At 44.0% G+C, this 26,430-nt stretch overlaps 1 protein-coding gene across 2 annotated transcripts in view; it reads left to right on the forward strand.

Moving 5' to 3' along the window:
* WDR72 (WD repeat domain 72) overlaps positions 1-26,430 on the forward strand; it is an 896,838-nt gene that overhangs the window by 187,855 nt on the left and 682,553 nt on the right. For both annotated transcript variants that reach the window (XM_069222448.1, XM_069222449.1), the window contains 2 exons: positions 8,272-8,350; positions 18,111-18,282. In XM_069222448.1, the coding sequence (XP_069078549.1) occupies positions 8,272-8,350; positions 18,111-18,282 (251 nt within the window). The remainder of the gene's footprint in view (positions 1-8,271; positions 8,351-18,110; positions 18,283-26,430) is intronic.

Here is a 26,430-nt window from a genome sequence, read left to right on the forward strand (position 1 = left end):
TCAAAGCTTGCTCTCAATCAGGATTTATGAAGTGCAGCTAATCACCTGTTGGAGCTGTGAGCTTGCAGGTCCCAGAGGCTTATTCGAACAGCCAGGTCTTAAGGGCCATTCGGAATTCCAGAAGTGAGGTTATCGTCTGGAGGTGTGTGGGGAGGTTGTTCCTGGTTTTCACTGCAATGTTAGAGAACGAGCATCCTCCACTTCTGCTTCGGTAGATGCGGGAAGTATGGGCAAGTGAAAGAGAAGCAGAGCGTTGTCTTCTCAGTGGTTGGTGGAAGTTCAGGCGGTGGTTAATGTATGTGGATCCTTGGTTGTGTAGAGACTTGTGTGCATGAGTTAGCAGCTGTACTGGCTTCTCTTCTGTATGGGGAGCCAGTGGAGTTGCCTGAGGTGGGGTGTGATGTGGGTTCATCAGGGAAAGCTGAGAATGAGTCTGGCTGTGGCATTCTGTATGGTCTGAAGTCTCTGTAGGAGGTGTGCAATGATTCCTTACTAGAGAGCGTTGCCGTAGTCCAGTCAGGTGGTGATGAAGGCCTGTGTCACTGGGCATCTCATGTGTAGACGTAGCCAATTGAAGATCTTACGTATCATACGCAAAGTGAGGAAGCAGGTGGAGGAGAGGGCATTGATCTGTGATTTCATAGTGAGCTTGTTGTCAATGGTTTCTAGCCTGGTCGGAGAGAGTGAGTGTGGGTCCTAGTTCTGATGGCCACCAGCAATCGTTTCATGTGTTGCTGTTGTTGCCAAGTACTTTCATCTTGTCTGTGTTGAGCTGGTTCAGCTGCTGGCAGTTGTTCTTCATCCAATCAGTGACTCTTGTCATGCACCTGTGGAAGCTGGTTCTGGTGGTGAAGGGGTCATCGGTGAGTGAGAGGATGAGTTGGGTGTCGTCTGCATAGGAAATTATGTTGAGACTGTAGGATCTGACGATGTTTGGCCAGCGGGGTCATATATGCATAAAAGAGCGTGAGGCTGAGGGATGAGCCCTGGAGGACACCGCAGGTGATCTCCTTTTGTTCGGAGTTGAAGAGTGGGAGGTACATCTACTGGGTTCTTCTGGTGGGAAAGAAGGTGACTGATTGATCCATCTGAGCGCGTCCCCTTGGATGCTGATGTGGTAGAGTATTTCAATCACCATGAGGTGGGATATGGTGTCGAAGGCTACCGAGAGGTTGAGGAGGGTCAAACATGCTGTTTGTCTTCATGGAGGAGGGTTTGGATGTTATGGTGGCTGCTATCAGGGCAGCTTTGGTGCTGTGATTGATGCGGAAGCCAGACTGGGAGGCATCGAGTAGTTGGTTCTGCTCCAGGTATGTCATGAGTTGCTTGTCGATGATCTTTTCCAGTGCCTTTGCTGGGAATGGGAGCAGGGAGATTGACCAATAGTTTTTGGATTTGCTGGGGTCGGCAGAGGGTTTTTTAAGTAGTGGTCTGACTTCGGCATGTTTCCAGTCATCGGAAAATGTTGCGGTGTTGAACCAGTTGGTGAGTTCCTGGCCAATCCTTTGGTTTTCCATGGCTGAAGATGTAATGCGGGCATGGGTCTGTGGGACCTCCCGACTGGATCGATTTCATGATGGAGGTGATGTCCTGGGTGGAGAGGATGTAGAAGGTGGTCAGTATGTTGTTTGTGTCAGTTACAGTGGTGGCATGTCTGTCCATAGGTGTGGGTTGAGGTCTGAAGTTTCTGTATATGGCTGTGATCTTGTCGTTGAAGTGGGCAAGGTTGTCACACAGCTCCTGTGAGGGTGTGATGTTGTTTTCACTGGCAGCTGGGTTAGAGAATTCTTTAACGATGTTGAAAATTTCCTCTGTGTTGATGGCCTTGGTTTCGATGCATGTGGCAAGGGCTGTCTTCTTTGTTACCCTCAGCAGGTGGTGGTACTGGTTGAGGGAGGTCTTGAAGGCTGCTCTATCGGAGGTGTCCTTTTGGGCGCACCATCTCCTCTCGAGCTGTTTGCTATCTTATTTCACTGTTCTGAGTTCTTGGGTGTATCAGCTTTCGTTTTTGGAGGATTTTCTCTGGATGTTGCTCTTGATCGGGACAATGTTGTCATCAGCACAATTGGTGATCCAGGCTATCCCTGTTTTAGCATCCTAAATTGGTAGAAGTAATTCCTTTTACTCAGAAATAGCAAAAAGCAACAATTTCAATGAGGCAGTCTAGTCAGCGAAGCTATTAGTATTCATAAAGAATACTGTAACAGACTCTGACAGAAAATAGTCTAGGCAGAAATTAAAGGCCCTCATTATGAGTCTGACGGTTGCATAACCGCCAGACTTGAGGTGGCAGTCCTACCGCCATATTATGACCAAGGCAGAGCCGCCACCCTCGGACCACCGATGCTGCCAGGCTGCTGCAAGCCGGCAGCCTGGCGGTACCGGTGGTTTCTCATCCTTCAGGGCAGAGCTGCTTGCAGTGCTGCCGTGGGGATTAGTAGTCCCCATCCCCCAGCCTTTCCATGGCGGTTCACATCACCGTGGAAAGGCTGGTGGAATGGTGGATTTGGGGGGGTGGGGCGTGGGAGCCCCTGCACTGCCCTTGCACTTGGCATGGGCAGTGCAGGTGCCCCCATACACAGCCCTGTCACGCATTTCACTGCCCGAATTAGGGGCAGTGGAATGCGCAACAGGAGCTGCTGCCCCCGCTGCACTGCCACATTGACGCTGGCTCCATTAGGAGCCGGAGTCAATGTTAAGGCCCTGTTCACCGCAGGGCTGGTGGGCGGAAACACTGTTTCCCCATGTCGTCCCTGCGGTGAAGTCCTATTAGGGCCGGCAGGGTTCAGGCTGCAGAGGCGCCAAACTCTTAATGAGGGGCAAAGTCTGTCATAGTCTGGGGGGATTTCAAGTGTGGTCTAAATGTCCAACAGTCCCTCTTCAATGTGCTACCTATGCTATCCATTGCCACTGGTTCAGTGTGAAATCCTGTGCCACCGTCATTCTTATTGTGATTCTTCTCTTTCTCATTAAACTCTGCAAGGGTAGCACATTTATTACTGCAAATGATTGTGGCATCATCATTTGACTTGATATTGTGTTAAATCATCCTCAAAATTATCATGGTCTGGTCATAATGTTTGCTGCTAGCACATTATTTTGGAATTTGAATTATTTCCAGATTTACCCTAAATTATCTGTGCAGCCGTTTTTAGGCAGTGCTTAATTTCAGCCAGTGTTTGCTACTGGGGACCACTTGCACTTATTTTTCCCCATCAATCATTAACTCGACGGCAAGAGAGGAAAACACACACAAGTTGGAAAGTCGGGTGAAGATAAAGATGTAAAAACTTTCACCAACAGAGAAAGCAGAGAGTTCCAGATGTGAAATAAAGAGACCGGGAAGAGTCTTGACGTGGATTAATAGAGAGGATTTAGAATTACCAGCCTTAGTAGTCTGCACCCCAACATTTAATTGCACCTACCTCTGGATTCTGAGCAGAGCTTTGGTCACCAACACAATACTTTTACAAATTAAGTGCTGTGCATAAGGAACAATGAAAAATGTTAAAAACCAATAATCTAAACTCACCTTGAATTTAGTTTAAGTAAAGTTCATCCAGTTGCTGATTTAAATTAGTGTAAAATACGAGCAGAAGCTAGCTACCTAGGAATCTCTGTCCTAAGACAGACAGACACACACACACAGACACATACCCATGCACACACACACCCGCGCGCACATACACACCCACGTGCGCACACGCACACATGCACCCACACGCACATGTGCGCACTCTCACATGCACTGACTCACTCACATGCACTGACTCACTCACATGCACTCACTCACACACACACATGCACTCACTCACACACATGCACTCACTCACACACATGCACTCACTCACACACATGCACTCACTCACACACATGCACTCACACACACTCACTCACACACATACACTCACTCACACAGACGTACACCCCAACAGGAATAAGATCAGGCAGGAGGAGTGAGGAGAGAGGCTCAGAGTAAATAAGCCCTTATCTTCATCAGAGGTGTACAACACTACATATGCAATACTGTGATGTTTTAATTTAAACTAGTAGCTTTGCCCATAGCAGGATTCAGGGACAGAAGCTGGCAGTCTGGACTGCAGTGATGAGAGGCATCCTGGGAAGCATTGGTTTGAACTCATTGGCTACAACATGCTCAGTCCTCTACAGAGGTAAGTACAGAAAAGGAGTGAGTACCAAACTTGATTAAAAAACAACAAAGTAAGCCATTGGCAGTCCTACAAGTCATGAACTCCAACTTTACCACAATAGATTTTGTATTCATCAGTCTTAAACTCATGCTTAACTCATTAGAGGTCACCTCCCATCACGACCCGATGAGAAACAGATTAGTTTCTCCTTGGTACAGGGGAGGTCAGAGAGGCATGAAAAGAGAAAGAAAGGCTTTTCCCTCCCTTTTCATGTCTCTCTGAGCATTGATCGTGCTGCAGGAATGCCACTACACACCAGGGGAGACATTTATTCGAAGGCCATTTCTGCAAATGGAGACAAAGTTGTTCTGCCCACCAGTGGGCAGATAGGGCAATTACCCAAATCCACTCTTCTGAGGGCAGAAAGCCTACTAGATGCCAGGGAATTTAAAAAAATAAAAAATAGTGGGGTGGTGGCTACCAACTAGTAAGGGCATGGTTATGCCCCCACCCCAACTAAAAGGGGAAACAGTCTTTCAGCTCTCCCCCCACACTCTAAAAGATCTTATCCCAACAGCAAGAAATAGGACGTTTGATTATTTTGGGTTTTGACTTTACATTTGAGCCATGAGAGCTTGTCTAACTCTCAAAATCGTCCCACTTGGAATGGTGACGGCTGCACTTTTTGGACTTTGGGACGCTGCCATGTAGAAAAATCTACAAGACCTAGAAACATATGAAAACTAAACATCTGGGTGAGTCCAAGGTGGTGTGCTTCACATGCACCCGCACCATTTTCCTACTCACAATGTCCTGCAAACATCCAACTTAGCTTGAAATCACACATTTTCCCCACATTTTTGTGATGGGACCTTCCGGAATCTGCAGGAATCCACAAACTTCAGCAGGTGCTCCCCCTACCCCCTCCCCACAAAAACAGGTAGTTTTGTATTTGATTATTTTAATGTGTCCATGTAGTGCTTTGGGGGCATTTCCTGTTCAGGCACTAGGCCTACCCACACAAGTGAGGTACCATTTTCATCAGGAGACTTGGTGGAATGCTGGGTGGAAGAAAATTTATGGCTCCTCTCAGATTCCAGAACTTTCTATCATCAAAATGTGAGGAAAAGGTTTTTTTTTTTTTTTTTTTGTGGCAAATGTTGATGTTTGCAAAGGATTTTGTCTAACAGAATCTGGTGAGAGCCCCACAAGTCACCCTATCTTGGATTCCCCTAGGTGTCTAGTTTTGAAAAATGCACAGGTTTGGTAAGTTTCCCTAGCTGTCGGCTGAGCTAGAGGCCAAAATCCACAGCTAGGCACTTTTCAAAAAACACGTCCGATTTCAATGTAAAAATGTGATGTGTCCATGTTGCGTTTGCTGTCACGGGCATTAGGACTACCCACACAAGTGAGGTAGCATTTTTATCAAGAGACTTGGGGAAACACGAAATAGCAGAACAAGTGTATTTGCCCCTTGTCTTTCTCTACATTTTTTTTTCCTTCCAAATGTAAGACGGTGTGGAAAAAAAACATGTCTATTTGAGAAATGCCCTGCAATTCACATTCTAGTATGAGGACCCCGGAATGCAGAGTTGTGCAAATAACCACTGCTTCTCAATACCTTATCTTGTGTCCATTTTGGAAATACAAAGCTTTCCTTGATACCTATTTTTCCATCTTTATGTTTCAGCAAATGTAATACCCGGTACACAAAGAAGACCCATTGCAAGGTGCAGCTCCTTTATTGGCTCTGGGTACATAGTTCTTGATTAACCTACAAGCCCTATATATCCCTACAACCAGAAGAGTCCAGCAGACATAACAGTATATTGCTTTAAAAAATCTGACATCAAAGGAGAAAGTAACACAGTAAAACGTGGAGAAAAATGGCTGTTTTTTTTCACCTCCATTTCAATATTTTTTTTTTTATTTCAGCTGGTATTTTCTGTAGGAAAACCTTTTAGGATCTACACAAATGACCCCTTGCTGAATTCAGATTTGTGTCTACTTTTCAGAAATGTTTAGCTGTCCAGGATCCAGCATTGGTTTCACACTGTTGCTAACTAGAAAGAGGGTAAAAGCACAAAAAATTGTAAAAATGGGGATGTCCCAGTAAAAATGCCAAAATTGTGCTGAAGAATTTGGTTTCCTGATTCAAGTCTGCCTGTTTCTAAAAGCTAGGAAGATGGTGATTTCAGCACCACAAACCCTTTGTCGATGGCATTTTCAGGGAAAAAACCCCAAGCCGCCTTCTGCAGCCCTTTTTTCCCCCAATTTTTTTTTTTTTTTTTCAAAAACAAAATTTTCGCTGTAATTTGGCTAATTTCTTGGTGTCCTCCAGGGGAACCCACAAACTTTGAGTACCTCTAGAATCACTAGGATGTTGGCAAAAAAGGGCGCAAATGTGGTGTGGGTAGCTTACGTGGACAGAAAGTTATGAGGTCCTGAGCGCAAACTGCCTGAAATAGCCAAAAAAAGGCCTGCCACCTGGGGGGGAAAATGCCTGGCAGTGAAGGGGTTAATGTTTATTCTCCATCTGAACTAACTCCTGGGTATGTGGGGATGCTGTAGCACCTGCCGCACTCCTAGTTCCAGCGCTCCTGCTACCTAACTAACATGATCTGTCCCGTTTCACCCGGCTTCCGACTTACAGTTTATAATTTGTTTCACTTCATTGCTCAGTTCATTATTTGAACAGCATTTTTGGGCTGTCGCATGGCAGAGAGAGAAAATTGAGATCAAAGTGGCATCTGCACACTTCTCATATGGTGTGTCATTTAGGTATGCACGTCAGTGACCACTCAGAGTGATGATAACATTACTTAACTAGATGGACGAGAAGTAAGGGGAGAATCCTATTAAAAACAGAAATACAACAAAGCAACTCAAAAAAAGCACAACAATAAAACACTGTAATAGCAAAACCACAGCAAGACAAATAGCATAAATGCATTCAATGACATCACAACAATGCAATAGAACAAAATACAGTACAAAACCAGCAACAAAATACAACTTGGCTGACATTACAACAAAATCAGCACAACAAAACACAATACAGTCACAGAAGAACAACACAAAACGCAACACAAAATAAAATTGAACCTAAAAACCAGAACACAATTACATTGTTGTGGTACTACATGTGATTATAGTGTAATGTCTTGCTGTATTCTTTGTTGTGATGTATTAATAAGTTTTATTGTATTTGGACTTGGGTTGGCAAGCCATTATGTTGCTGTGTTAGTGTAAAGTATTGCATTGTCAGGGTGTTCTCGTGTTCACTATATGTTGCATTTTAGAGTGTTAATAATTTGTTCTGTCGTGTTTTTGTTATTGCATTAATGATTTGTCTTGCCGTGTTGTGTGGTGTTAGTATATATTTATGGTGCGGGTGTGATGTGTTGTGTTATATCACCTTCGCATAATAAATGTGAATAAACGGGTTTTATGGCAAGAGGTAATCTATGATTGCCTCCGTATCCATGGTTCTTATTTAATTCGTCATATTTCCTTTTTTGCAATTAAGTTTGCCTTACTTTTACTATATTTCCAGCCTTTGTTTTAAAATAAAACATATGCACGATTAAAAGTAGCACTTTATAGTCTGGCACCATAACGATTGGTTTAACATGTTGGCATTGTACTGCAATTACGTCCCTAATACAGGAGCACACTGTATGCAAGGGGATGGTTCATGAACTTCTAAAACAACCTCTTGGTGGCACTGTTTGCTCTTTACACACTAGCACAAAATGCATTCGATGTCGAAAAATGTGTATTTAGAATTGAGTGAAATGAGCCGTTGCAGTTCCAGCCAGTGATGACTATGGTGTCACATTGACGAGTCATAATTACAGAATACCACAGTTGGTTGCAGATAGGCCCAAGATTTGAACTGTGGTTTGCGAGTAGCCTGAAGTGTGCCTTTACTACAAAACAAAATAAAATAATAGGGAGATATCGCTTGTGACATCCAGTGTCAATGTAAGCAGCCAGCACATCTCTGCTCCTGATTAAGAGCCTGTATTTGAGAACATTAAAAAAAAAAACTATGTTTCGCAAGATTACTGCTAACAAACTGAGTGTATTTTATTGAAACTGTGGTTCTCTTCGACAGGGAGATGTGTATATGGAATGTCATCAGTGGGCAGTGCGTTGAAACCACCATGCTTCCGTTTTGGCACGCATCAATCTGTGTAAGTATAGTCGTTGTGGCTGCAGTTTGTCAGTATTTCACACTGGGTAGTTTTTACTAACCAGTTAACCCTGGAGGAAAAAAAAAACACCCCTTAAAATGACTTTGGCTTTATAAAAATCCGAGTTTTTTTCGGATTGTGCATAATTTCAATAATAACCATGTAGTAGAACATTGGAGAATGTTGACAGTTTCACCGAGGACATAGGAGTGGCTCACTGCTGGTGGCCAACTGGCCTCCTGGGTTTTTGGTGGGTAGGCTGGCACGGTGACGGCCTGCTTCCATACTGGTGGTGCCGTTTTTATTACTGGGGATCTGCCGACTTGCAACACTTCTAAGTAAATGATGCAAAGACAAATGGTTTTAAAGTACACTTTAACCACGCTTTAGAATTAAAAAAAAATGTGTGCACTGTTTATCTGGAAGCTGCAAGTAGAATGTGGCTGGCAGGTCCCCAGCAAAACCCTCAAACCTCCTGGTAGACAGTATGGCCTTGCTCACGACCTATAATTCTGGATGAGACCCTCTGCTACAACATTGCAATGTTTGTCTTTTTGCTTCCCATTGTTCATTTTAGATCATTATGCCCTAAGTGAGCGGAATGTTCTCGTAGCTTTAAAGTCCTATAGCCTTACCCTATACCTGTTGTTGTAAACCATGTACCTTGTCAAAGGACCTCACCGGTGGTTCGTGCCCATAACTGGAGTTCAGAGCCTTTAACAACTGTAACAGCCTTTGATAGAAGGTTGTAATACTTGAAAATTAAAGTTGGCTACTAAGGTGCTACTTATGCCACCATGCTGATCTCTTGGCACTGCGACACTGCATACCGCAAAATCGTGACTTTGAAATACTACTACAGTAAATGCAGTTTTTGTCAAATTCCACCATTTTTAGTCTTCCAAAAAGTTCATTAGTGCACTGCTGCTAGAACAATTATTAGAGGAGAGGTGTTTGCTAATGGCATCTGCTCACTAGAGTCATAGGGGTTTGGAAAAAATCTTGGTGTTATTTAGTGAGAATATAAGCAAAAATGTACAAGCAGAGACTGTGACATCATGTGTATCTGGAGGGGTTGAAGCGTGTTACACAAGTGAAATTAGTTACTTAGGACCCTATTGAGAGGGAACTTAATATCCTCTAATTTCTAGAGAACAATTAAATCCATTGGCTGAATTTTCTTGACCACATTGGTGTTGTGGAGGAAGATAAGTCGGTGGATTCTACTGTGCAATTGTAGTTTCGTCCTATAATTGAATGATTTTCAGATCCCGCTAAATAAATAAATGAGGCCATCTGCCAGGGTGGGGAAACTAGGAGAAAGCTATCAATTAGAATTGAAAGTACAATTTAATGAGGTGGCAGTTCGGTAGGTCCACATACCTATTGCACAGAAATTAATGTGTATGACTTAATGGAAAAACAAAAACTGAGAAATCACATTGGAGGAAACCAAATCATTAGAAACCAGAAAGATTATTTTAAGGAAATAAAATTTGAAAAATAAAGGAAAAATGTTAAAAGTGGTTTTAAGTAAAAATCCAAATTCACAAATTTGAGTGGCATTTTGGGGAGATTGATGGGTTTATTGGTTTTTAGAGATGAGTGATATTTAGAGGTGATGAAGGTTAATTAGAGCTCATGGATGGATGAGATTTAATGGCAGTGAGGGTTTTTAGGCATGAGGAATAGGTGGAGGTTAGGTTGGTGAGAGGTTTATAGGGTTCACGGATGAGTGGAGTTTAGGGTCTGTGAGGATTTTTAAGGTTAAGTGGAAGACAGAGTTTAGGGATGGTGTAGTGTTTTTAGAGAACAGGAATGGGCGGTGGTCAGAATGGTGATGGATTTTAAGGGTTCAGGAATAGGGGTGAGTTTAAATGTAGAAAGGGTTTTTAGGGTTGAAGGTTGGGTGGAGTTTAGTCATGGTAATGGCTTAAGGAGTTAGGGATGGGAAGTGTTTGTGGTGATGAGGGTTTGTTTGAGCATTTGTTTTAGGGTGTAGGAATGGGTGGAGTTTAGAGGTGATTTAGGGTTTTAGGGATTCTGCGTATGTTAGAAATGGGGTCTTTGGTTGACAGTCAGGTTACCCACTGTTCAAGCAAGGACCCTCACTCTAGTCAGGGTAAAAGAGAATCACCCTCAGCTAACCCCTGCTTACCCCCTTGGTAGCTTGGCAGAGCAGTAGGCTTAACTTCAGAGTGCTAGGTGTAAAGTATTTGTACCAACACCCAGAGTAACTTAATGAAAACACCACAAAATGACACAACACCAGTTTAGAACAATAGGAAATATTTAGCTAAACAAAACAAGACAAAAACAACAAAAATCCGACATACACAAGTCAAGATATGAATTTTTAAAGATTAAACAAAAAAATGCTTCGATGAGGTGTTAACACGGCGTCATGACGGAGTCGTTCCCAACAAGCCGACACCAACGGCGCCGGAGACGGAGTCGCATAGACCCCCAAGTACAGTACCTTTGGTGAAGAGTGAAAAATGACGATACGCGAAGTTGGGGATCGCGGCGTCTGTGCGAAACGTTGAATCCGCGCACTTCAAGCGGCGTCGGTCACGACGTGGTGTGGCGACTTCCACGGAGTAGCGGACTTCAGCGGGGCTGCAGCGGCATCGGGCCTGCGAATGTCGTCGCGTTCCAGCACAGATCACGGTGTCGGGTGCAGGCGGCGTCACCGGATTCAACAGGGGCGTCGGTCCGAAGTTGTCCGAAGTCGATTTCCTTGGATTTCCACCAGCTTTCCTTTCAAGGGCCCACAGACTGGATAGGGCACCACTTGTCAGAGAAGGTGTCTCTCCAGAGACTCCAGGGGCTGGCAGAGAGAAGTCGTTGCTGTCCCTGAGACTTCAAACAACAGGAGGCAAGCTCTAAATCAAGCCCTTGGAGATTTCTTCACAAGATGGAAGGCAGACAAAGTCCAGTCTTTGCCCTCTTATTCTGGCAGAAGCAGCAACTGCAGGATAGCTCCACAAAGCACAGTCACGGGCCGGGCAGCACTTCTCTTCAGCTCTTCTCCAGGCAGAGATTCCTCTTGTTTCCAGAAGTGTTCTGAAGTCTGTGGTTTTGGGTGCCCTTCTTATACCCAATTTCTCCTTTGAAGTAGGCCTACTTCAAAATAAAGTCTCTTTTGAATGTGAAATCCTGCCTTTCCCAGGTCAGGCCCCAGACACTCACCAGTGGGTCGGAGACGGCATTGTGTGAGGACAGGCACAGCCCTTTCAGGTGTAAGTGACCACTCTGCCCCCCCCCTCATCCCTCCCCCCCCCCCCCAGCACAGATGTCTCATCAGGAAATGCAGACTACACCCCAGCTCCCTTTGTGTCACTGTCTAGTGTGAGGTGCAACCAGCCCAACTGTCGAACTGACCCAGACAGGGAATCCACAAACAGGCAGAGTCACAGAAATGGTATAAGCAAGAAAATGCTCACTTTCTAAAAGTGGCATTTTCAAACGCACAATCTTAAAATCAACTTTACTAAAAGATGTATTTTTAAATTGTGAGCTCAGAGACCCCAAACTCCACATGTCCGTCCGCTCCCAAAGGGAATCTACACTTTAATCAGATTTAAAGGTAGCCTGCATGTTAACCTATGAGAGGAACAGGCCTTGCAACAGTGAAAAACGAATTTAGCAATATTTCACTGTCAGGACATATAAAACACATTACTATATGTCCTACCTTAACCATACACTGCACCCTGCCCTTGGGGCTACCTAGGGCCTACCTTAGGGGTGCCTTACATGTAAGAAAAGGGAAGGTTTGGGTATGGCAAGTGGGTACACTTGCCAAGTCGAATTTACAATTAAAACTGTACACACAGACACTGCAGTGGCAGGTCTGAGACATGATTACAGAGCTACTTATGTGGGTGGCACAACGAGTGCTGCAGGCCCACTAGTAGCATTTGATTTACAGGGCCTGACACCACTAGTGCACTTTACTAGGGACTTATTAGTAAATCAAATATGCCAATCATGGATAAACCAATTACAAACAATTTTACACAGAGAGCATATGCACTTTAGCGCTGGTTAGCAGTGGTAAAGTGCTCAGAGTTCAAAAGCCAACAGCAACAGGTCAGGACAAAATAGGAGGCAGGAGGCAAAAAGACTGGGGATGACCCTCCAAAAAGGGCCATTTCCAACAGTGTAGAAAAAGGTATTTTAGAGTTCAGGAATATGTGTAGTTCAGGGGGTCTTAGGGTTCAGAGATTGGTAGAGTTTAGGGCTAGAAAGGTGTATTAGGGTTGAGGGATGGGTGGAGCTTAATGGCCAGGAGTGGTTTGTATTTGGGTGTGCTGAGCGGTCTTTAGGGGCAGAGATGGATGGGGTTTAGAGGTAGTGAAGGAATTGGGGAGAGATAGTGTTTAAGGGCAGCAAAGGGTCTTATGGGCCTCTTCTTTTTTTTTAAATATACTTGTAAATTTCAGAAAGGAAACTAGTCAATGGCTTCTAAGATTTGGGTGTGATGTGTCTCTACTCAAATGCACCTTCCTTTCACCCCAGCCATTGCCCTACTAGAGTACAACCTTAGCTTAATATGTCGTCTCTTTTCATTTAGGCAAAAAGATTTTCAGAATAGAAGAATATGCAGTCGTTCGCCTGGGTGAAATGTAAACAAAATTGCTCAATTTATGTATTTTTGAGAATTTCGTGATAACCTTGTTACATGGAATTCTTGGATTTGTATAGTCTTTTAATTAAGCACCATTCGTGCAAAAATGTTACCACAAGTGCGTGGGAACAACAGGAATGGCCAGAACATTCAAGGTGTATACACTTGTCAAAAAGTGATGCAGGAACATATTCCATTATAAAATATAGCACTAAAAAATGTATTCGCATTTTATGTAATTATGCATAATTATATGTAATTTTCCTCAAATTTTCTGTAATTAAATAAAAGCGAATTTTGCTAGTTTTCACTGAGTTCTGCTTAATTATGTTTGAATTCACGAACGTGAACCAAATGCTGAATGGAAAGAAACTGTTAAGAGGGTCTCACTAGTGTATTGGCAGCTCTCTAGCCTGAGGGTGTTTCAGCACCTGCTGGACTCCTAGTTCCAGCAATCCTGCATCCATGGCTGGCAAGCCTGTAATTCCACCAGGTATTTTCCTAGCGGACTGAGGCCCTTGAAGGCTTATTTTGAAAGCCCAAGGCTGCCTTTGGTGCCACTGTCACTTTCCTCAGCTCCCTGATGTTAACCGTGGCAAGCATGGGGAGGCTTCAAGATACCGAGAAAGAGAAAGAGGAAAATGGAAGGGAGAGAGAATGTATTCAGAGAGGAAGAAGAGAGAGAGGCGGATGGATGGAAAAAGTGAGACCGAATGAGAAGGCACAGGAGCCATGGCTTTTTCAGCATTTTTGCCAAGGCTGCTTCTGGTTCCCAGTCCAGCCCTGAATGCATCAAGAGAAATAATGATTGCACGACTCTCTGCAATCCAGGGAATTAATTCCCCAATGAGCAATTCACTATGTGACACTGTTTGCAGCAGTGCAACTCTGCTTGATGTGCAGGCATATTGTGAAAGTGGATGATGTAATAGAGGTATTGTGCCCTCGGCAGGCTGGTGTCTCATGCACTAAAGACAAAGCAGATTCTCACCACATTGTCTAACAGTAATAGTAAACATTCTTTTTGTGATGGGAAATATTCTGAATTGCGTAACTGGGAACATGGTGAGCATGGTCACAACACAATAAATTGAGCTGTAACAAGTCTTTTTGTACATTAGACCTCTGGCGGGTTTTACTGGATCCAATACGCATACTCAGATTTACATCATTACTGATTTTTTTTGTTTTTAGGTAAAATATAAATTGAACACTCCAATCACATGCTTTACTACTTTAGGTTTCAAAGTAAGACCTATGTGTGTGGTCCTATTCAACTACAGTCCAAATCACCCAAATAGTGACGGCTAGTAGATGTGTGGCTGCCCTCTGAACTCCTAAATTAGGGCAAGTTCACTCAAATTTAGGGGCAAGCTCACCTGAATATTTTTAGCCCTTAACAGAAGCAAGCCTCCCCTGTAGAATTGTTTTATAATGGGGAAAATACCTTATTTATGGTATCCCTGTTGATAATGATCAACTTTTTGTGTGGTATTCCCCAGATTTATTTCCTTCTGTTGATGAACCCTTGTTTGTTGGCCATCAGACTCTCTGTACTTTACCCATACTAATCAGTGCTAAGGTGCTTGAGCCCTTCGGATTGAAGTATTGTTGTTATGACACAAAACAGTGTATCCCTTGACATAAATTTAACCATGTTACCAACCAAATGGTTATTTATCCAAAACTACAAACATGAAAATATATTTCCTTTGTAAACATAATGTACGGTGACACAGAGGGTGTGGGTGAAACAAACATGTTTGATGCTCTCTCAACAGTAATATACACACGCGACAATGGTAATCAGAGGTGCTTATCTAAAAAGCAACAATAGCACGGACCTTTCTCAGTCCATAAACACTACAGAAAAGGGTTCACAAGTGAAGTCGATGTTCCTGTCCCACAGAGAATTACAGGATCATCATTACGATTCTCAGCCTATAATGTATTCAAAATTGTTTAGGATTGTGTGGTTTCAATTAGCAGAAAATGGGTACTAAAATACAAAGCTGTTTTATCCAGGGGCCCCTAAATAATGTATTTTCCATGGCCTCGGAAATCCATAATATGATATGAGGTCACAAGTTGTAAAAAAAAAAAAGGTCTGAAGCAAGTTCCTTATGAGAATTTCCTCTATTATTATCTTTAGTAAGCGCATGCAACCCTCGTTCTCCTCCATATTCCAGCACCTCAGAAGACCTTCAGTACCACATAAAAAAGTACTCTCCCAAATGTTCCTTGTAATGATCCTTCATGATATGCTAAAATCAATTTAGAAAAAATTCACCTTGTGAGACTGTCAAAACTTTTAATACTTGTGACTTGTATGCTCCTTACTTCATGCAGAAAGAAGACTTATTACTAAACATATCTGTTGACCCTGATTGCTTTAGTCCATCAATGTTGGACTTGGCCCTTTTTGCAGGGTCATCCCCAAACAATTTACATTCACCCTCCTGTTTTCTGAACCTGTTTTTGTTGGCTTTTAGGACTCTGCACACCTTACCTCTACTAACCAGTGCTTAAGTGCTGCTGCTCTCTCCCAAAAACATAGTTTCATTGATGTATATCTAATTGGCATATTTAATTTACCTATAAGTCACTAGTAAAGTGTGCTACATGTGCCCAGAGTCTGTAAATGAAATGCTATTAGTGGGCCTGCAGCACTGCTTGTGCCACCCACTTAAGTAGTGCTTTAAAAAAATGCCCAGGACCCCGATAGCCTGAATGCAGTGTTACACTGCCATGCCGACTTGGCATTTAAAACACCTTGCCAAGCCTTAAATTCTCCTTTTATTAACTGACATATAATTTACTTGTAAGTCCCTAGTACAGTGTTACAACCTGCACCCAGAGTCTATAAATTAAATGCTACTACTGGGCCTGTTGCGCTTATTGTGCCACCAATTTAAGTAGGCCCTTTATGCATTTCTTAGGCCTGCCATTGCAGCCTAGGTGTGCAGCTTTAGATAGTAATGTCAACCTGGCCAAATATACTTTTTGCGAGGCCTTATTAATAAATATGTCAACCCTAGAGTAGGTACTGCACATCCCAAGGGGCAGTGTGTAGTGCATTTAAAAAGATGGACATGTCTTATTTCTAGTTTTACATGTCCTTGTAGTGATGGTTACCAAATGGGAGCAGATGACTAGTTCATTTTTGGCGTCTTTGAAATTATAATGAAAAGTCCTCGGTCACTGTGAAGTTGGATTTTAAATTACAATTTTGAAAATAATAATTTTAGAAAAGTAAGCATTTTCCTGCCTTAAAAAATGTAGTGCCTGCTTCTGGTCTCTGTCATTTTACTGGGTATAGCTGACAGCTGATTTTTGTGAGTTCCTCCTAGACAGCCACACACATCAAAGTGCACCGGTGTGACTGGATGGGCCTGCACTGGCAGGATGTGAGGGCAAAGCCATACTTACACGTGAATAGACTGTGTCCTTCCTAGACACAAAGGGCTTGCATACTCCCTCTAGTTAGTCTGGAACTAAGACAGGGAAGGCATGATGCCTGAAGACTTCAAAGGAAATCTCTAGAAGCTTCTCCCACTTCAAAGGCAGAGCTGGGTATAAATGTTAGACCTCAGACACCAGCTCTAAGATACACTTCTGGACCTTTGAACACACAGGAAAAATGGTTGCTGTGCTGCTGAAAGGACTGCCACTCTGCTGGACTGTTGCTTTGTAGGACTGCTGCCCTGCTGTGTTGACCTACTGCCTGCTGCCCTCTTGCCTTGTAGTGAAGGGCTGGACTTAAATATGTTGACCCCAAGATCACAAAGTGACTCCAAGGGCTAGTTGGCTGGCCTCCTGACTAGAGCTTCAGGTACAAAATGCTTGAACATCCTCAAACCCAGCACCTGGACTCTGCGAACTGAGAGTCTTTCCCTACCAAGTGGTGCTATCTTGGTCCTGGACCCTTGGAAGTGGGCCTGAAAGTGCTCTGCCAGCCCATCAGTGAATCCAGCAGAACCAACACATCTCTTCTGCTGTGTTGCACAATCCAGAACAGAACCAATGCTTCACCTTTGCTACAATGGTTCTCCAAGAGGAAGGACTCTGCATCACCCCTGATGTCTGAATTGCTGATGCGCTGTGTGAAGGTTCACTGTGGCAGGCTCTCGCATCACAAATCTCTTGTCTATGGCAGCCTTGAGAATGACGCAAGTTCTTGCATTGCAGAATCATAGCTCTTCAGAATCCACGCATCACCTAGACTGTGCACCAAATCTTTGATGCTGACCTTTGCATTGCAAAATGTCATCAACAGGATCCTCAATGATGATGCATCATACCTTCGCATCACCTCAGCTGTGCAGTTGATCCTCGACGCAGGACCTTGCAACACTCTGCAAAATAGAATTTAGGGTACTCAGTAGCCAGCCCGTGCTCCATTGAGGTCGGCCTGAAATTGACGTTGTCCCGGTCTGGCGTAACCAGATGTCCGAAGTTGCCACTTTGGGCTTTTTGGCTCTATTTTTATTGAAATCTTTAAAAATTGCATGTCTTCAGTTCTACTGATTGTCATTTTTGTCTCAGTTTATTTGTTTAAAATTACTTATTTTCTAATTTGGTGTGGGGGTTTTCTGGTGTTGTGCTGCATAAATACTTTACAAATTGCCTCTAAGTTAAGCTTGACTGCTCAGTGCCAAGCTACCAGAGGGATGAGCAAAGGTTAATTTGAGGTTTGATTGTGGTTCCTGATTGAGTAGGGCTTCACCCTCCTCAGCCAGTAAACACTATTTCTCACAATTCTACAACTACAGTGGAATTCATGGTGGATCATTCCCATCCTGGAAGAGAATTTGAACAGCACTGCTTATTTGCAACTTCTTATACCCACCGTAAGTCATGATTAATTAAAGTAATTCAAAGTGTGAACATACCATAGGTAAGAGAAGAGGCGCTTCTGTATGTCTATCTGAGCTATGAAAAGCCTAGCATAAAGGAGTTGTCTGATTTGTCTGAGGGATTAACATGTGTAATGCATATTTGTTATAAAAACTATAACTTTCATTGCATGAAATAATCCACTTGATAACACTGGTATCAAAATATAAACTGATGAGCACTCTTCTAAGTAAATTTGCTGTTGATCTGTTTTTGTCTCTGCTGTAACAGTATTACCATTGCTCTTTTCGAATGACTGGAGAAGGCTGGCTGCTCTGTGGTGGACAATATCAAGATGTCCTGATCATCGATGCAAAGACTTTGGAGGTTCTTCATACTTTAAAATCCCAGCACTCAGAATGGATTAGCTGTATGTGTATAGTTCACTCCACAAGAATTCAAGGTACTGTATTCTAAAAGAAAGCTTCACTCTTTGCAGTATGCCTAAGGTACACTAGATGTGTAGCAACTTGCATGGACAAACACTCAGAAAAAATCCATGCAAATTTCTACAAAATAGTTTAAGAATGTAGAATCAATTAAAACAGTTAATTTGCATGGTGGTTGGTAGTCTTTTGACATTTACTGTCCTTACTACTATTTAGTCTTAAGATAAAAGTTATGCATTTTTGGTTGTTTTGGTTTTATTTTGACTACATGCTAAACCCACAACACACAATCACCCACAACGGATTCCTCACCGCAGATGGAACAAGATCACCGAAGACCAACTAATCACTACCCTCTCCCGGAACCCACCCATCGACACCAAAGACACTGACACAGCTGCCCGCAACTGTAGGCAATGGATCAACACCCGTGCAAACACTCTTGCCCCTTGCCGCCGACCTCCACGAATCTAAGCAGACATGCTGAAGACTTGAAAAGAAGTGACGCCATAATCTGACACTGGACAACCACACAGCCTTCAAAAACGTCATCTGCAGACACCACCGACTCATCCGAACCGCCAAGAGAACTGCCTTCAAAGAACACATCAACAATAACGCACACATCCACAAGGGGCTCTGCAACATCGTGAGGGAACTCTCCCACCCCAACTCCAACGCCGACATCCCACCATCACAACGATACCATCGAAATCAGGAACACCATCCACTCTGGCTCACTATCTGACCCCTGTCCTCACCACATCCTCAACAAAGCAAGCTCCATCATCGAACTCCAACTCCGGAAGATCAACAGCTCCTTCGAGTTGGCCACCTTCCCGGAGAGCTGGAAACACGCAGAGATCAACGCCCTCCTAAAAAAAAAAACAAGGTGGACCCAAAGAACCTCAAGAACTTCTGGCCTATTTCTCTACTTCCCTTCCCAGCAAAAGTAATCAAAAGGGCTGTCAACAGACAACTGACCCACTTCCTCGAGGAGAACAGCACTCTGGACCCTTCCCAATCCGGATTCCGCAGCAACCACAGCACCAAAACTGCCCTCATCGCCGCCACTGACGACATCAGAACCATACTGGAAAATGGCAAAAATGCGGCCCTCATCCTCCTGGACCTCTCAGCCATGTTCGACACCGTATTCCACCACACCCTACGCACATGCCTCAGCAATGCAGGAATCCGTGACAGAGTCCTGGACTGGGTCACCTCCTTTCTCACCGGTAGAACTCAGAGAATCTGCCTCCCTCCTTTCCGCTCTGAGGCCACAAAAATTGTCTGTGGTGTACCCCAGGGTTCCTCCCTCAGCCCGACGTTCTTCAACATCTACATGGCTCAGCTCGCTAACATTGCCCGATCTCGCAACCTCCTCATCATCTCCTATGCCAATGACACCCAGCTGATTCTCTCTCTTACCAAGGACTCCTCCAAGACCAACCTTTAGAAGGAATGACGGCCATCGCCAAATGGATGAAGAACAGCTGCCTCAAACTCAATTCCGACAAGTCTCAGGTCCTCATCTTCGGCTCCCCCCGCCGCATGGGATGACTCCTGGTGGCCTGCCACTCTCGGATCCGTTCCGACTCCCATGGACCACGCACGCAACCTAGGATTCATCCTGGACTTCTCACTATCCAAAACTCAGCAAGTCAACGTCATCTCCCCTCCTGCTTCAACGCCCTCTGCATGCTCCGAAAGATCTACAAATGGATCCCCACGGAAACCAGAAGAACAGTCGCCCAAGCCCTCGTAAGCAGCAAACTGAACTACGGCAGTGCCCTCTATGCAGGAACCACTGCCAAAATCCATATAAGGCTGCAACGCATCTAGAACACCTCCGCACGGCTCATCCTGGACATCCACTGCCACATCACAGGCCACCTGAGAGACCTGCATTGGCTCCCCATCAACAAGAGAATCACCATCAAACTGCTCATCCACGCTCACAAAGCACTGCACAACACCGGACCAGAATACCTCAACAGACGGCTCTCCTTCTACACCCTGACCTGTCTCCCCTCCCCCGCAGCGCCTTGAGACCCTCACGGGTGAGTAGTGTGCTTTACAAATTCCTTGATTGATTGATTGATTTGATTGAATGACATTAGAGAAGAAACCGATATAAAGGTTAGTTTACATTTTGGTAATATGATATTTTGGTCTAGTCTAAAGTAGAAATAGTTTTATTTCAATTTCACCAACATGAACACAGCTTAAATAATTTGTTTTAATGTACCTATAAAGGATTTAGCATTTGCCCTAAACCTGACACATAAGCATCTAAAAGGTAGATTCAGTGTAACCTCTGACCCTTCCAGAGTACACTTATTTTCCCACTCCAGTGACAACCAACACTTGGGATTGTCTACCACTGGGGGACTTTTTGGAACATGCAGCAGCTCCCTTTTTATGACCTGCCTGATGACATTCATGGCACAACCCATAATCTTTATTTGGTCCCAGTTCTTACCTTGATACCCTTTACCTTTGGATTGTGTGAAGTCTCGGGCCCACCCTCCTGAGAAGTATTTTGGGGCCCTTTAGAGAACTCCTTATTTTTATCTTGCTCCTTGCTCACCTCTTTCCCCTGCTGGGAAGCCTGTGTATGGTCATGTCCATCCTGGGTCTTTATAGGCACCCTAAATCTGACCCATTTGTCAGCTATCTTTCCCAGCTCTCTGGGAGAAGACAACTCAGAATCAACCAGATGCTGATGCTATTTGTCTGTGGTACAATTAGGGGGTACATGTAGATAGTATGTATTACAACTGTATGGAGTCATCATAGTATCCAAAGTATACAACTGTCTAAAGTCGGACCACCGCTGAGTATTGCACGGTATGATTTAAATTGAGATATCATGTTGATGGCTCTGATGAGCTATAATATGGATAATCTATGGATGGCGATTGACTACAAGAAAATCCAAGGTCTATTATAGTTGGTTATGTTATTCTGAAAGAGTAGGACATTTTGTATTTTCCACCGAAGATTCAGTAGTCCAAGGGAACAAATTGTCGGAATCAAGCAGTTCTGCAATCCTTCTATTTAGGAAGCTCTCACAATATTTATAATGGGGTAATGAAATATCCAATTATAAGACTGATTTTAAATCATTCTTGCATTTAAATGCAATGTATTGGAAGGATACACCATCTGTAACATTAGATTGTTAAATTTAGGTCATTCTGTAGGTGTTTTAATTTCTACATAAAGCTTTTATGTGGGGTATTGTCATCTAGCATGTGCAGCTGGCAACTCATGTTTTACTACCAACATGCAAATAACTGGGGAACAGGATGCACTATTTTGGGAGTCATATTGACCAAACATATATGTGCGCTCAGGACTTTAAACAATAAATATTTTTCCTTAAAAGGTGACCTACATTTCTCACTCAGTATATAGGCCATATTGTTATTAGATTGCTTGCTTAGCATGCTTCTAAATCAGTATTTTACTGGAGTCACTTATTCATTGCTCATAGATCTTGTCTAAAAATTGCCTTGTATTTATCTACTCTCCAAAACTGTATTCTGGAAATGTTTATATTTATTTGTTTTGAGGTTCTGTGCAACAGAAACATGACACATAGGTAGTATTTGCTACTGTGTAGGTATGTTTCACTTGTACTTTCTATCTTTCTGTTGAAAAGGCATTTTTTGATTTACATGTATCTTTCCACCCTGTGGACAGATTTGCAAAAAAATGACAGCCAATGTCTGTTAGAAATGGGGTCTTTGGTTGGCAGTCAGGTTACCCCCTGTCCAAGCAAGGACCCTCGCTCTATTCAGGGTAAAAGAGAATCAGTCTCAGATAAGTCCACTCACCCCCTTGGTAGCTTGGCACGAGCAGGCAGGCTTAACTTAGGAGTCTAGGTGTAAAGTATTTGTACCAACACACACAGTAACTTAGTGAAAACAGTACAAAATTACACAACACAGGTTTAGAAATAGGAAATATTTATCTAAACAAAACAAGAACAAAATGACAAAAATCCAACATAAACAAATCAAGATATTAATTTTAAAAGCAAAAGAGTCTTAAAGCCTTGAGGAAACAGTAAAAACACTGTTCGCATTGCAAAGTACCTGGGTAGCGTCAAAATAACACGCACGGACGAGTGTGCGTCGAAAAAGGTTATCGATGTGTCGATTTCTCACCTGTAAGCGAGACCGTGCATCGTTTCTCCTTCTCGGTCGGCGTGTGTCATTTTTCCCTCTCCGCAGGAGAGCGATGTATCAATCCAGGTAGCACTCGAGTCCTGGCAGGCTTTGCATAGTTTTTCCATGCCCAGCGAGGTTTGCGTCGAAAATCCTGCCGCATGGTATCAGCAAAACTACGCAATGTAGGTTGCGATGTTATCAGCCTCCATCAGCGGGTTTTGCTCGTCGTTTCTCCAGCTGCGTGCATCAATGTTCCAGCCGTGATGCTAGTGAAGCGTCGATTTCTGCTGTGACGCCGGCGGCGCGTCGTTTTTAAGCCGCATCTCGGAAGGTGCATTGATATTTGCCCCGCACGGTGGTCTGTGCATGGATTTCCACTCTTGGTCTGCCAGCTTCACCTTCCAAGGCCCAAGGAACTGGATAGGGCACCACTTGGCAGGGCAGGAGTCTCAGCAGAGAGTCCAGGTGCTGGCAGGAGAAGTCTTTGATGGCCCTGAGACTTCAACAACAGGAGGCAAGCTCAGGACAAGCCCTTGGAGATTTCTTCACAAGTAGGAATGCACAACAAAGTCCAGTCTTTGTCCCCTTGCACAGGCAGAAGCAGCAACTGCAGGATAGGTCCACAAAGCACAGTTACAGGCAGGGCAGCACTTCTCTTCAGCTCTTCTCTTGATGTCCAGAAGTGATCTAAAGTCTGTGATTTTGGGACCCTTCTTGTACCCATTTTGGCCTTTAAAGTAGGCTTACTTCAAAGGAAGGTCTCCCCTGTTTGTGAATTCCTGCCTTGCCCAGGACAGGCCCCAGACACACACCAGGGGGGTTAGAGACTGCATTGTGTGAGGGCAGGCACAGCCCTTTCATGAGTAAGTGACAATTCCTTCCCTCCCTCCCAGCACAGATGTCTCATCAGGATATGCAGGCTAACCCCAGCTCCCTTTGTGTCTCTGTCTAGAGAGAGGTGCAAACAGCCCAACTGTCAATCTGACCCAACACAGGGAATCCACAAACAGGCAATCCACAAACAGGCAGAGTCACAGAATGGTTTAAGCCAGAAAATGGCCACTTTCTAAAAGTGGCATTTTCAAACACACATTCTCAAAACCAACTTTACTAAAAGATGTATTCTTTAAATTGTGTGCTCAGAGACCTCCAAACTCAACCTCTATCTGCTCCCAAAGGGAACGTACGCTTTAAGCATTTTTAAAGGTAGCCCCCATGTTAACCTTTGAGAGAGAGAGGCCTTGCAACAGTGAAAACTGAATTTGGCAGTATTTCACTGTCAGGACACATAAAACACATTAGTATATGACACACACACACACACACACTCTCACTCACTCTGCAGTGGCAGGCCTGAGCCATGCTTATACGGCTACTAATGTGGGTGGCACAGCCAGAGTTGCAGGCCCTAGGCACCTCTGGTGCACTATACTAGGGACTTACTAGTAAATCAAATATGCCAATTATGGATAAAGCAATCAACAATACAATTTACACAGAAAGCATATGCACGTTAGCACTGGTTAGCAGGCTCAGAGTTCTAAAGCCAACAAAACCAGGTCAGAAAACATAAGAGGCAGGAGGCAAAAAGATTGGAGATGAACCTGCAAAGGAAAAAAGTCCAACATTGTCTAAGCTTTAATATGCCAGGTTTATGTAAGATCTGTATTGGGGGGGAAAATGTATTTATCTCTTTAGCTTCCATAGGAATATGTGCACATACCTACAGCCTAAGCCTCTGAACAGGTGTACACCAACTTGCCATAAAAGTAGAACTTTACTCGAAAGGCTCTATTGTTGGTTTGGTGTAAACTCATTGAGTATCCGTCACTTGCTAATCTGTCAATCATATTTATTTTTTAAGAAATGTGATTGGCTAGGGGCACGGAAATGATATCCCCTCTTGAAACTCATGAGGGGACTCCTAAAACAATTTGACTGGTACCGGGAGGCAGAGGGGCAACCACTTAGGTGACCAAACCCTTAACAATGCTCGGGATTTCCAGAGGCATAGACAAATTAAGGCTCAAAGGAGAAAAAAAGCACCTAAAATGGAGCACAAATAGTTGAATCCATCACTCAAAATGGCCCCTTTCTGATTTGCTTCCGGACTTACTGACAATTTGGGCCTGAATGCATGCTGATTCGTGAGTTTCAGGCAGTGTAAAAAACACCAGGAAAGTCAAATAAAAAGCGCCTGGCTTTGTTTGAATGGCAGGAGATAGGGGACCAATGGCACACACCCCTGCTATCCACATCCAAAAGCAAAGGCAGAGAAAAGTGGAGGTTGACTCCCAGCAATGGGTTGTGTCCACGGCCTGGGCACCTCACCCTGCTTTCCACAGCCCAGGGCCATGCACAATGCGAGGTAAATGCTGGCAAAGGTCTTGGGAGTGGCCTTGACATAGTGTATCATAGAAAATGCATTTAACTGAAAAAAATAAGTTTGAAACTGAGTTTTGGTTCTGGCTGAATCGTGACAAACCGATGACATTTCCCTGTTCTAGTTATCAGTACTAAAGACATAATGCATACCTAGTGCTTCCACCATGCACATAATACCTAACAGCCTTAGGGTGGTCACCCCTAACTTTTTTGCCTGCCTCTCTCCACTCTTTAGATACTGTTTTTGCTGGTTTTAAGACTCTGCGCACTTTACCACTGCTAATCAGCGCTAAAGTGCATAAGCTCTCTCCCTTTAAACATGGTAACATTGGATCATACCCCATTGGACTACTTAATTTACTTATAAGTCCCTAGTAGAGTGCACTATGTGTGCCCAGATCCTGTAGATTAAATGCTACTAGTGGGCCTGCAGAACTGATTGTGCCACACACTTGAGTAGCCTCTTAACCTTGTCTCAGGCCTGCCATTGCAAGGCCTGTGTGTGCAGTTTCACTGCCAATTTGACTTGCCATTTAAAAGTGCTTGCCAAGCCTAAAACTCCCCTTTTTCTACATATAAGACACCCCTAAGGTATGCCCTAGGTAACCCATAGGGCAGGGTGCTGTGTGGGCAAAAGGCAGGACATGTACGTATGTAGTTTACATGTCCCGGTAGTGTAAAGCTCCTAAATTCATTTTTACACTGCTGTGAAGCCTGCTTCTTTCGTAGGCTAACATTGGGGCTGCCCTCATACATTGTTTGAGTGGTAGCTGCTGATCTGAAAGGAGTAGGAAGGTCATATTTAGTATGGCCAGAATGGTGACATTAAATCCTGCTGACTGGTGCAGTTGGGTTTAATATTACTATTTTAGAAATGCCACTTTTAGAAAGTGAGCATTTCTCTGAACTTAAATCGTTCTGTGCCTTACAATACACGTCTGGATGGGTTTAGTTGACAGCTCCTTGTGCATTCACTGAGACACACCCCAAACACAGGATACTCAGCCTCCCTTGCATACATCTGCATTTTGAATGGGTCTTCCTGGGCTGTGAGGGTGGAGGGCCTGCTCTCACACAAAGGACTGCCACATCCTCTAATGGGACCCTGGCAGAGAGGATTGAACTGAAAGTGGACATGGTGCACTTCTAAGCCACGCTTTGAAGTCTCACCCGCTTCAAAGGCACATTTGGGTATATGAACAGGGCCTCTGCCCAGACCAACTCAGACACTTCCTGGAGAAGGAACTTGTAACCAGAACCTGCATCCTGCCAAGAAGAACTGCCTGACTGCCCAAAAGACTCACCTGACTGCTTTCTGTGAAGGACTGCTGCCTTGCTGTTGCCCTGCTGCCTTGCTGCTCTCTTGTGAGGTGAAGAAGTGTCCTCTAAGGCCTTGGATAGAGCTTGCCTCCTGTTCCCTGAAGTCTCAGGACCAAAAAGACTTCATCTCTTGAAGAGGACTCCTTGTGCTGTGTAATTCGACACACAGCCTGCCAGAAACTACGCACAGCCTTCCCCGCAGTGAAAATTTCACCGCAAACCGGAATGACGCAACCCAACTTCGCAATGAGAAGATCGGCGCAGCACCCGCATAAC

The sequence above is a fragment of the Pleurodeles waltl genome, chromosome 3_1, assembly GCF_031143425.1.
Source record: "Pleurodeles waltl isolate 20211129_DDA chromosome 3_1, aPleWal1.hap1.20221129, whole genome shotgun sequence".
Taxonomy (NCBI): Eukaryota; Metazoa; Chordata; class Amphibia; order Caudata; family Salamandridae; genus Pleurodeles; species Pleurodeles waltl.